Raw genomic sequence first — 13954 nt, forward strand, 5'->3', positions numbered from 1 at the left:
TTAAATAAGAATGAATAATTATATAGAAACATGGAAATACACAGTTTATTATAATTATATGAAAATGACTTTGGAGTTACTGAACAGTTTTTTCATGAAAATCGTACACTTACGTAAAGTAAAATTTGCGACTCATTAAATTTTCTAAGACAGTACCTGGCCATTAACTGGTTTATTCCAAGGATGGTATTGAGTGACCAAAAAAATCATAATCTGGAAAAATTGTAAAACAAAGTTATTTTAATTCCTATTGTTGCTCTGCAATTGTGCATTTGCAAGAGTGTAGGAGGACAAAAATCTGTATCATTTGATTGTACTGCAACGTGTGTTATATACCACCACATAGGTGTAAAATTTGTCTAATTCCCCTATTTTTTGAGCCATTTAAGTTGCTTTTTGTGTACAGTAGAGTGGCCAAACCTCTTAATTGCGCTTAGCATTCTAACATAATTTTTTTCTCTGCAGTGGAACTGGCCATGATTATGGACCGTTTGTATGGTGGTGTCTGCTACGCTGGTATTGATACTGATCCTGAACTAAAATACCCAAAAGGTGCTGGCCGTGTGGCTTTCAGCAGTCAGCAGAGTTACATTGCAGCTATTAGTGCACGCTTTGTTCAGCTGCAGCATGGTGATATTGATAAACGGGTAAGTTTTAGAGGTCTTTGTAATTTTACATGTGGAGAAGATCAATAGAAAGTGATAGATTTCCGTAGTTTAAGATAAGCAAACTGCCAGTAGTGCTCAACAGTACATACTTCAGTATTCAGGAGAAAATGTATATGAATTATGGAAAGATAATTGTAAGTTCAGAAGAAGAAAATGGTAATTGTTGATCAAAAGTCAAGAGAAATAGCAATGTAGTGATAGACAGTGTAATTGAAACCATTGCGTTGCATGATGTATGCATCTTTGAAGCGGAGGAATTCATGACATAGCAACTTTGGATGGGCGAACCATAGCCTACACGTTCTGTTTCTTGGACTACGGCTTTCTTATCTGTGTTACTAAATGGCTAAAACAATCACCCAGTCCTAAGTTGCAGAGTGCCTATCCAGTAGGTACCATGGGCAAACATTTGATTTTCAATATTTAATATAACTGTTGACTGAATTTAAAAATTTAAAATGCTGTTGTAATCTACTATTAAGAGGTATGATACTACATTTAAGGTTTAACACAGTGAATCAAGTATTGAAGTCTGAAAATGTGTATATGTCTTGAGGCAGCATAACACACAGTGTGCAAATTACCCAGACTGTATTTATACATTAGTAATTTCCAACAAATTGTACCCACATAATTTCAAATGCGCACAAAATTTTTTCTTGCTGACTCCTCCACAAAGTAATGAAAGGAAGAAATTTATCACTTAATTAATTGTTGCTGTTCACAGAGTAAAACTTAAGCATCAGGCATGACATTTTAATTCATTACCTGCTTAAATTCTATTCATAACACATTTTGCAGGCAATATCCACATATACCGCTTACTGTACCTACATAATTATATCATTGTATGACACATAGTCCGGAGACATGATGTCATAAACATTGAGATACATGAAAAACTCCAGTGTCTTCAGCAGTAAAGGATTTGCTTGCTTAATGTCAAATATTCAGCACATTAAGTCATTTATAAAGTAATTGGACATTGGGAGCCATTTTATACATGAGATTTTGATTCCTTAAAGAATCGAGGTGAAGATTTACTTGGACACATTAATCTGAAACAATTCTGAATACAGAGAAGTGTGTTGGCACTTTATCTTATATTTGGGTAAAATTTTTTGAGGTAATTGGAAGCACACAGCATAACATAATATGTAGATTACATTTTTCACATAGAAACAAGAAACCGAGACAAGTACTGAAATAAAAAAAAGAACAGAATTTGCAGTGTTTTTTTATTTTTTGTTGTTTGGCACCCAGACTTACAGTTCCAATTTATCTGTAAGTCTCACATTTATCCACATTTTTCTTTTTTTGAGTCATCAGTCTTCTGACAAGTATGTTGCGGCCCACCATCAATCCATTTTCTTGTGCCAGAACTCTCCATCTCAGGCTAAACTTGCACCAACTTTCTCAGTTATTTGTTGGATGTATTCCAGTCTCTGTCTTTCCATAAAGTTTTCATCCTCTACAGTATTCTCTGATGTCTTAACACATGTCCTATCATCTTGTCCCTTCTTCTTGTCAGTGTTTTCCATATGTTTTTTCCTTTGCCGAGTCTGTGGAGAACCTCTTCATTCCTCATCTTATCAGTCCACCTGATTTTAACGTTTTTCTATAAAATGGGATTGCAAGCACTTCGATTCTTTTCTGATCCCATTTTCCCACTGTCCATGATTCACTACCATACAATGCTCTTCTCCAAATGTACATTCTAAGAAATTTCTTCCTCAGATTATCGCCAATATTTGATACAAGCAGACATGTCATGTGCAGTAAAGCCCTCTTTGCCTGGGCTAGCCGGCTTTTTATGTCCTCCTTGCTTCATCCGTCACATGTTATTTTTCTTTCTTTAGTGCCCTTACATTTCCAAAAGCCAAACTGGTCATCGTCTAACAGATACTCAGTTTTCTGTATATTATCCTTGTCAGTAACACGAACATAGGATCCACATATTAGTGCCCAGGTACTAGTGTTCCTGCCATTCCTGATTATGTAAACTTCTTTGTTTTATTGTGATGTTTTGTAATGTATTAGTACATTATTAGACGGTATTTTTAATTTTATTTAATTCAACCATGTTGTAATACCTGAGAGCAAACAATTGCAAGATACGTGTGATAATGATAAGAGAAATACTGATGGTTTAAAATTCTGAAAGAGCGAGTAATCTTTTGTTATCTTCTCAAATCCTTCTGGACAGTTATTCATGAAACAGTAGGGAACTTGAAAGCAACAATCTGACAGCTTATGGTGTATGTGTTCTTTAAACTTAAAAATATATTCTGCTGAGTTTAGAGTACATTGCAATAGCACTGCTTAACAGGAAAAAAGTGGCAGTAGACGAGTATTGATACTAAACATCAACTGCTAACATTTTCATATTAAAATTAAATTTAGGATAAAAATAGAACTTCTTTGTACCATGGAAAAGCAAATGTAGACAAAAACAAGAAAACTATTTCTTTTCTTCCTTTGGTTAGCCTTGTGTTAAAGAAGAGCTAATTGGTATGTCTAAGAAAGAAATATGAAAGCCATATTAGGAAGTGACTAAAATGGTCACCTGGTCCCAGTTGTAGGCTGTGAATCCACCAGCTTCCAGGGGCAACAAAAATTTGATACCAGTATTTTATATAGCCAACAGCCTTGCTGCAATGGTAATACCGATTCCCATCAGGACACCAAAGTTAAGCGCTGTCGGGTTTGGCTAGCACTTGCATGGGTCACCGTCCAGGTTTGCCAAGGGCTGGTGGCAAGCGGGGTGCACTCAGCCCCTGTGAGACCAATTGAAGAGCTACTTTATTGAGAAGTAGCGGCACCAGTCACGAAAACTGACAGTGACCCGGAGGGCAGTGTGTTGTCGCATACCCTCCGTACCCGCACTCGGTGACACCTCAGGGCTGAGGATGACGTGGTGGCTGGTCGATACTATTGGGCCTTCGAGGCATGTCAGGACAGTGTTTTTTAGTGTTTTATATAAGTATTAACTGAATGTAATATGCTAAAATCTGCACATTAAGAGCTATACTCTTAACATTGAAAGTTCAACATAATAACTCAAGTATTAAAACTAGAAACTGTGTACGTGTCTTGAGACAGCGCAACTCACAGAGTACAAATTGCCCAAACTATATGAAGGGATTTTCAGAAAAAAGTGCGGACCCACAGCAGTTTATTTTGAGGTACTTCACTTTATAATTTTGGTTATATTTTAGACAAATGCATAAAAGCAATAATACAGAGGAATTAATGTAGTAGACAGTGTTTTCAAGTGATGCACAAGGAACCACTTGTTAACAGAATATGGTGCACTCGAAAACCCAACAAACCAAACTGATCTTTACTAAACTGAGGGCTAGCACTCCCTTCCACCAGCCGCTTCATATTCATCCAATATTCGAGAATGAGAGCACTTAGCAACTTCCGACAACACAATTTCAAACTCTTCCAAATTTTTTTTCTTTCTGACACCCACCACATAATAACAAAAGGAATAAAGTTGATCACTTACTACGTTTAGACTGTGTATGCAGTAAAACTTCAGCTTCTGACATGACATTTTAATTTACTTCTTCTTTAGTACTATATTCACAACACATTTTGCAAACAATATTCACATACACACTGAATTTACCTGCAGAATTATGTTGTATGTGACGTACAGTTCAGGAGACACTATGTCGTAAACACTGAGATGATTGAAAAAATAGCTTTTGTGAAAGTGGACCACAAATTACCTAGACTAAACACATCCACTGTTTTATATACCACCGAAGACATCCATGTGTGATTTAAAACTAATAAACCCAACACAATTAGGGTTTTGCATCTTCAACCATAAATGATTTACATACTTAATGGCAGACATTTAATGCATTAACTTATTTGTTGAGTAACCAGAGATTTTAAGCTGTTCTATATGTGGGAGTTCGACTCTTTATAGAATCAGGATGGAGGGAGGGATGGGGTTTACTGGTGAAATACTAATTTGCTAACTTGTAGCAGAGATCCTGCTGTATCATCTCTCTTGACTTGAGTTGCTGAGTGGCATTCTTGCTTAATCTCCAGATAACCTTGTTACCTCCCAACTGTTGTTGCTTAGTGAGTAGAAGATTCTAGTCTGGTTTATTTGATTGATTGTATTATTAATTTTTAGATCCTTTTCTTTACACTTATTTACAAATCATAAATTTCTTGCCTTTTCTTGGGGATAGCTCAAATCGGTGTGTTTCATGTTCAGTAGTTATATCAGACGTATACACATGAACCAGTTTTATCAAATGCTAGTCATTTCTTCAAAGAAAACTGCAGGCAATGATTCTTCATATTCACAGTGAGTGGTGCAAAATAGGCATTAGTGTTTTGTCTACTAATACATAAGATGGGGTGACAGATTCTTGTCATCATGTTTATTCTATAGCGGACAACCGAAAATTCAATACAGAAGATTTTCAAAGTGCTTCCTTCTGCAGGACTGAGTGTGTAGAGCCCTGAACTGAAATCTGTGATCACTTTCTGAAGAAAATAACATGCCACTCTGGAGATGTGACTACACAAATCTCTCTGGAAATTGTAGTACGGGTATGAGAACAGGTCTATAAGGAGCCATTACACATCATATACAGTGAATGCTAAGGTGTTTTGGACAACAATCCGATCTCTGAATATTGCTTGAAGGAAACTAAAGACATCCGCAGCATGGTGTGAAAGTCCTTCATACTCCATGAACGAGCAGTTTCAGAGCATTAGATGGCGGTGCAGCATGCAGCCAGTACATATTCATATTCCAGCACTTGTCTGGATTCATCTCCTGTAACAGATCCCCTCAATAAAACTGGGCCAAGTAATGCTTTTTGCACTAAACATTGACCATGTGGATTCACATTACCCCAGTTGTGCCAGTTTTGTTTGTTGATGTACCCATGGAGATGGAAGTGTGCCTCATCACTAAACCAACTCTGATCCTTATTGAGTGCCCTAATTCAAAATCCTCAGTCCTCTCATTTCTTGTAGAAGAATATCGACACTACAAGTCCCTGTCTTTCAAAGGTTGGCAGCCTGAATTTCTCTTTCATTGCCCTCTGTAGAGACTGTAGTGGCATTCATATTTGCTATGCTGCAGGTCTTGTTGATGTAATGGGCTCCTCATGAACAGGGTTCACACTCATTCCACTTTCTCCAGGGTTACGACTGAGGCCTATTGTCCTGAGTGGCTTTTCCTGGGCTCATGTATGAGTCCATTCTCTTCAAAATGTTTCATCAGTCTGTAAAAAAAAAAAAAAAAAAAAAAAAAAAAAAAAAAAAAAAAAAAAAAAACAGGGAAAACATCACACAAAATCTGCATCAGAGGATTCTTAAATTTTGTTATCACAACTGAACTTCAGTTTTTTCCTGTCAAGCCTTCTGCTGTTGGCTGTTCACATCTCCAGAGTGGCATGTTACTTATTTAGCTTTTCCTTTATTAATAGCATAGTTCTTAAATTTTCTGTGTGTTTTTCTTTTTAAGAAGTATAATCTAGTGTTTTGTTACTGTAAGTGTACATTTAGCCAGACTGCAGCACAGTTTTCATTTCCTCTGAACAGCCAGCTTTACAACTCATTCAGGCATCAGCATCTACTGGTGACACATCACGAGGGTAGCAATTTGCACATCTAGGTTTGTCAGTTTCTATAGTTTACTTCTTCAGAGTTTTGCGAGTATTGGAAGGATGCAGGAGTAGCTGGCCGCAGTTTGTGAACAGCTGAATGCACTTTTGGCTGTGGTCAGCCGCCTTCAGGCCACTGACTTGGGTTGCAGCTGTGGCAGAGAATCGCATTTCACAGGGAACACCCTGTGTGTTGCTTGTTTTGCCCTGGGCTCTGCTGCCGAGACACCTAGGGTACCTGACGCAGTGGATCCACCCTCACAGCACAATGACTGGCAGGTGGTAATGCGTTGCACTCGAGGTGGAGGGCCAGTTTGGAGGTTGACAGTCTGGCCTTGCCTATTCACTCTGTGAGTGAACATGTGACCAATCCTTTAGCAGGATCTGAGCAGGCACACATGGGCAGGGGTATGCTAGTTATCGGAAGCTTCAGTGTTAGACACATTAAGGAGCCCCTTAGGAAGATAGTGTTTGGGGCTGGAAAGAAAGCCAATGTCTGCCCAAGAGGGGGTAGGGGTGGGGGGAGAAGGTCTCATCAGAGATGTGGAGGTGGCCTTGCCTATAGCTATTGAGGTGCAGGGTGCAGTCGTCTGCAAGTTGTGGCTCGCATCAACACCAGTGACACCTGTTGTGTGGGTTCTGAGATCACGCACAGAGTGCAAGCAGAGCTTACAGTTTGCAGCATTGTTCCCATCGGGGTCCTTTGGTTTGGAACTGAGTGTAGAGTTTCAACCAAAGGCTTTGTCAACTCTGTGACAACCTTGGCTCAATATTTCTAGACATGCATTATGAGGTGGAGATTTGTAGCATTCCCCTTGATAGGTCAGGGGTGCACTAAACAAAGGAAGCAGCTACTTGGGTAGCAGAATAATTGTGGAGCCCACATGGAGTTTATTAGGCTAGGCAGTAATTTGAGGTTCTCTGATGAATGCTTGCCAGTTGTTAACGCAGAAAGGGAAGTCAGAGCAGTCTCAGAGTAATGACACTTTGGCTATCAAAATTTGATCAGTAAATTGTTGAAGTATCTGTAACAAAGTTCTCGAATATACTGCCTTCCAGGAAGTTCTCGTGCTGAAAGTAGTTTAGGGAACAAGAGCTGGCTGAAACTGAAGAAGAAAGTCCTGAAATATTTAATGAGAAATGGAACGTTTATCAGAAAGACAGATTAGACACCATAGGAGGCGTAGTGTTCATTGCAGTTGACAAAAATATTGCCTATATTGAGTTTGAAGTTGAGTGTGTCAGTGAAGTAATCTAGTTATGTACTACGGGTGTAGTTGGAACAAAGTTAATTGTCGGATGTTTTTGCTGGCCACCCTGTTCCACTCTGACAGTTATAGAGTCATTCAAAGAAGCCGAGTTCAGTAGCATGTAAACACCCAGATCATGAACTGCTACTTGACCAAACCTTATCAACAGCTACATTATAGAGCCTGGGATTAGCAATCATGATGTCATTGTAGCAACTGTGGTTATGAAAGTTAATACATCAGTCAAGAAGGCTAGGAGAGTGTTTCTGCTAGAAACAGCAAATAAGCAGTTGTTAGCATCTCATTTAGACAGTGAACTGACATCATTTAGTTCCATTAAGATGGACACTAGTCCAATCCATTGTTGTGCACTGTTCGACTGTTTGGGATCTGCACCAGGTCAGATTAAAGGAAGACATCAAAACAATTCAGAGGCAGGCCTGCTTGATTTGCTACTAGTAGGCTTCAACAACACACAGGTATTTCGGAAATGCTTCGGGGACTCAGGTGGGAATTGCTGGAGAGAAGGCAATTTTCTTTTCAAGGAACACTATTGCGAAAATTTAGAGAACTGACATTTGGAGCTGACTGCAGAATAATTGCATAAAGACCGTGAAGATATGAGAAATTAGGGCACATATGGAAGTATATAGATAGTCTTTTTCCCTCGCTTTGTTTGTGTGTGGAAAAGGAAATAAAATGAGAGTAGTAGTGGTACACGGTACCCTCCACCACACACTGTATGGTTGCTTGTGGAGTATGTACATAGCTGTAGATGATGTTGATGCAGACGTACATGTACTGCTGTTTCACAAAGGAATGGTCATTCTGAATGGTGCTGGTCTTGGATCAAATATACCAGTACAAGACACTCACTTTAGTACGTTTCACAGCAATATTTGGTTCATTTATGACTTATACTGGTCAACAACTGTTAATTTGCTTGTCCAATGCTTACCTCTTCATCTTTATCTCCCTTCAATCCACAGTAATATTTTTTATCAGAAATTATGTTTGTTGTGGAATGATTGGTGCAAAGGAAAAATTTATTATAGACGCTTCTGGAAATTTATAGCTGCTTAAAATGATTAGAACTCAGTAATGAATTAGTGCCAGCTGTTCAGGCTTTCACTGAATTTTGTGGAAAACTGGTAATAGTTCTAATTTTAATTGCTTTATCTACCATTACGCAGTGTCTTGAAAGGAGGATATAAGATGAATATCAACAAAAGCAAAACAAGGATAATGGGAGATGAAGAAGCTTGCACAGGATAGAGTAGCATGGAGAGCTGCATCAAACCAGTCTCAGGACTGAAGACCACAACAACAACAACAATGCTAGCATTAGTCTGTGTGGCTCACTTTTGGTAAGCCAGCATGAAAGTTAAAGGAACCCTAGTATATGACACAGACTTGTAGAGGACGAGGCTGTAAGGTCGTCAGTAAACTCCATACAAAGGGAATAAGAAAACAAAATGAAACTTTATGGATTGAGGGGGTATGTGATGTTATTTCAGTGACTACACTATCAACTAAAATCTACAAATAACTTGGAACTACGAGCCCACTAATAGTATGAAATTGCACTCCCTCTATGCTAGACAAATGCACCAGTTCAGTTGGGAAGTGTGTCATAAAGCCACTGCATCCTCTCCTCAAGCAAGCTGGCCTGTAACTGTCTTAAATGGTCCTTGATATCACGAATACTGCCAGTGGGACGGAGTTGACATCTAAGCTGGTCCCACGCATGTTCCATTGGGGACAGATGTGGGAGCTCTTGCTGGCCATGGAATACCTCTACACCATGGGTACAGTTGACAGAGTTACATGCCATGTGTGGATAAGCAACAGCCTGCTCAAAAGTGGCAGCAAGATACTATCGCATGAGAGGTAAAATGTGACAATGCAGAATTCTGTGACTTATCATTTTGCCATCAGAGTTCCTTTAGTCACTATCAGCCACAACCTGAAGTCATACCGATGGCTCCCCTCACCAAAATCCCAGCAGTAACACCACTGTGCCTCTCCAGAACACTGGAAGAATGGGACCTCTCCATGGGTCACAGCCAGACTTGGCAACGGTGGTCACCGGGGGAAGTGGAAAGAAAGTAAGGCAGGAAGATTAAAGTTTAATACCCCATCAACAGTGTTGTCATTAGTGGAGCACAAACTTGGATTAAGAAAGGAAAAGAAAATAAACTGACCTTCCCCTTTTCATAGGACCTCTCTCAGCATTTGCCTAGAGCGACCTATAGAAAAACCTAATGCTGTCATCCTCCCAAACACAAGTCCAGTGCCGGAGTAGTGCAGAACCACCATTCATTGTTGAAAATAATGCGATGCCATTAATTGGCAGTCCGTGCTTCCCAGCACCACTCCAAATGTGGCTGTTTGTGTTGTATTGTTAACAGCATCCTACACTATGCCTACCCTCAGATTCCCTTGCACTCTAATGTCAGGCTACTGTCACATCCGAATGCCCCAAAAATCCAGATATTGCACAATTCAATCTGCTGGCCAAATGGAGTTCCACAATGAGGTCCCTTTCAAATTCTGTCAAGAGCTGATAATGCAGTCTCATACGAGTACGCAGCATCTCTGCCCCTTCACAGTGATCATTCATGAACACCCTCTATGTACAGGTTGCACAAATTTACTTGGTCCCTGAGGGAAGGATGCTGCTGAGAGTGGAAACTTGCAATTGTTTCACAGCACACTGGCTGCTGAGACAAGCCCAGCCTCCTTTTCCCAGAGCAGCCTCTTTATAGCTTATAAGAGAAATGAAAATGTAATGGATTAATGCATCACAAAAGTGAAACAAAAATTGATGGCCAGTTGTTAGAAAGGTCCAGGTACGGCCTTTTTACTCATTTCTGTAGATAATATTAACAATCACAGCACCACACATGAATCAACACTATATTCACAATGGTTACTCATTTTTAAGGCACACAATACTGTTTTGTAGCCAAGATTGGCAACGAGTGTAAACATTCCAGGGAGGCACAAAGTCAGCTGGCTTCAACTGATTACAGAGCGGCTCAGCAAAGGTGTGAAGCTACTACTCTAACATGCTTGGAAACAACAGTAAACACAAACAATGCTAATGCACGCTGGTGGCCTGTCTACCTGTCACAGAGAATTGCAACTGTCTCCATTTAGATACCTGCCAACAGTGTGCATGTGTACATAGTTACATTGACATATGACCATGTTTTCTGGATGCTTCACTTTTTCTCAGGCAAAGTAGACCGAGTAAATAAAATGAAACAAGTGAATGAACAAATAATGCCCTAAATATAGTTAAGATTGCACAGTGACACTTTATTAAATATAAGAAGGATCACTCAAGTGAGATAGTTATTCAAATAGCTGGTTGGGAAACAAGGAAGGTAAGTTTCAACTGTCAGATTGGACATGATATTTCTTCAAACACAATGGTAGCTTTCCTTCATGAAACGTAAGGGTTGTGCATTTAGTGCGTGCATGGTTTTGTCATGTTCGAGTTGTTCCTGATGGTAGACAGAGGGTGGGGGAAATTGGGGGAGGGGGAGGGGAGAGGGTAGAAGGAGAGAGTAAAATCCGGTGCTGGCACATAGCTTACTCCTCCCAAATGGCTTCACAAGAACCACCAATTTTAGCACCCCCAGTCAACCAATCAAAAGAGTGATCCATCAATACCATTAATTCCCTCACTCTGTGAGGCACTGCGGAGAAGTTTGGGATTCAATCCAGGACATTGATGCAAGGAACTGTGTCAAGGAAGTTTGAGTTGGGTAAAAGTAGGAGAAGAAATCGCAAACTGGTTAGAATAGAAAAATATCTGAAGCAAGGGAGTATACTATGCACGCTAGTGAATGTAGTATGCAGGATATCAAGATAGGCTCATGAAATGATGACAGGAGACTCCAGACCTAAAGGAAGACTGAGAGACAGATGGATCATTGGAATCAAGCAATGTGTGAAGAAGAAAGGAGACAACTGGCAGAAAGTGGAGAGAGAAACCGGGTGAGAGGAAAGGAAGATGATGATGATGATGATGATGATGATGATGACATTGGTAGACTGACAATCAGAAACTATATGACACCACTTTCATCCCCTAGATAGCCAAATACTGATGAAAATTTCTTCTACCAAAAGAATTCAAACCAACTATGTTTCAATCGAGCACTACCACATTAGCATGTGTTAGTGACCTTGGCTATGGAGATAGATAATGACTCGAGTGGCAAAGCTGAATTGATTACAATCAAAAACACGAAAAGGACAAAAAAATTCTTGCATAATGGTTGTTGTTGTTGTTGTTGTTGTGGTCTTCAGTCCTGAGACTGGTTTGATGCAGCTCTCCATGATAATCTATCCTGTGCAAGCTCCTTCATCTCCCAGCACCTACTGCAACCTACATCCTTCTGAATCTGCTTAGTGTATTCATCTCTTGGTCTCCCTCTACGATTTTTACCCTCCACGCTGCCCTCCAATACTAAATTGGTGATCCCTTGATGCCTTAGAACATGTCCTACCAACCGATCCCGTCTTCTGGTCAAGTTGTGCCACAAACTTCTCTTCTCCCTAATCCTATTCAATACTTCCTCATTAGTTATGTGATCTACCCATCTAATCTTCAACATTCTTCTGTAGCACCACATTTCAAAAGCTTCTATTCTCTTCTTGTCCAAACTATTTATCGTCCATGTTTCACTTGCATACATGGCTACACTCCATACAAATACTTTCAGAAACGACTTCCTGACACTTACATCTATACTCGATGTTAACAAATTTCTCTTCTTCAGAAACGATTTCCTTGCCATTGCCAGTCTACATTTTATATCCTCTCTACTTTGACCATCATCAGTTATTTTACTCCCTAAATAGCAAAACTCCTTTACTACTTTAAGTGTCTCATTTCCTAATCTAATCCCCTCAGCATCACCCGATTTAATTTGACTACATTCCATTATCCTTGTTTTGCTTTTGTTGATGTTCATCTTATATCCTCCTTTCAAGACACTGTCCATTCCGTTCAACAGCTCTTCCAAGTCCTTTGCTGTCTCTGACAGAATTACAATGTCATTGGCGAACCTCAAAGTTTTTACTTCTTCTCCATGAATTTTAATACCTACTCCAAATTTTTCTTTTGTTTCCTTTACTGCTTGCTCAATATACAGATTGAATAACATCGGGGAGAGACTACAACCCTGTCTCACTCCTTTCCCAACCACTGCTTCTCTTTCATGCCCCTCGACTCTTATAACTGCCATCTGGTTTCTGTACAAATTGTAAATAGCCTTTCGCTCCCTGTATTTTACCCCTGTCAACTTCAGAATTTGAAAGAGAGTATTCCAGTCAACATTGTCAAAAGCTTTCTCTAAGTCTACAAATGCTAGAAACGTAGGTTTGCCTTTTCTTAATCTTTCTTCTAAGATAAGTCGTAAGGTTAGTATTGCCTCACGTGTTCCAACATATCTACGGAATCCAAACTGATCTTCCCCGAGGTCCGCTTCTACCAGTTTTTCCATTCGTCTGTAAAGAATTCGCGTTAGTATTTTGCAGCTGTGACTTATTAAACTGATAGTTCGGTAATTTTCACATCTGTCAACACCTGCTTTCTTTGGGATTGGAATTATTATATTCTTCTTGAAGTCTGTGGGTATTTCGCCTGTCTCATACATCTTGCTCACCAGATGGTAGAGTTTTGTCATAACTGGCTCTCCCAAGGCCATCATTAGTTCTAATGGAATGTTGTCTACTCCCGGGGCCTTGTTTCGACTCAGGTCTTTCAGTGCTCTGTCAAACTCTTCACGCAGTATCTTTTCTCCCATTTCATCTTCATCTACATCCTCTTCCATTTCCATAATATTGTCTTCAAGTACATCACCCTTGTATAAACCCTCTATATACTCCTTCCACCTTTCTGCCTTCCCTTCTTTGCTTAGAACTGGGTTGCCATCTGAGTTCTTGATATTCATACAAGTGGTTCTCTTCTCTCCAAAGGTCTCTTTAATTTTCCTGTAGGCAATATCTATCTTACCCCTAGTGAGACAAGCCTCTACATCCTTACATTTGTTCTCTAGCCATCCCTGCTTAGCCATTTTGCACTTCCTGTCGATCTTATTTTTGAGACGTTTGTATTCCTTTTTGCCTGCTTCATTTACTGCATTTTTATATTTTCTCCTTTCATCAATTAAATTCAATATTTCTTCTGTTACCCAAGGATTTCTACTAGCCCTCGTCTTTTTACCTACTTGATCCTCTGCTGCCTTCACTACTTCATCCCTCAGAGCAAACCATTCTTCTTCTACTGTATTTCTTTCCCCCATTCCCGTCAATTGTTCCCTTATGCTCTCCCTGAAACTCTCTACAACCTCTGGTTCTTTCAGTTTAT

At 39.6% G+C, this 13954-nt stretch overlaps 1 protein-coding gene across 1 annotated transcript in view; it reads left to right on the forward strand.

The window, feature by feature from the left end:
- The window catches only part of LOC124613332 (translational regulator orb2-like), a 268493-nt gene that overhangs the window by 242851 nt on the left and 11688 nt on the right, over positions 1–13954 (forward strand). Inside the window, exon 6 of the mRNA XM_047142028.1 lies at positions 466–647. Coding sequence (XP_046997984.1) covers positions 466–647 — 182 coding nt within the window. The remainder of the gene's footprint in view (positions 1–465; positions 648–13954) is intronic.

The sequence above is a fragment of the Schistocerca americana genome, chromosome 4, assembly GCF_021461395.2.
Source record: "Schistocerca americana isolate TAMUIC-IGC-003095 chromosome 4, iqSchAmer2.1, whole genome shotgun sequence".
Lineage (NCBI taxonomy): Eukaryota > Metazoa > Arthropoda > Insecta > Orthoptera > Acrididae > Schistocerca > Schistocerca americana.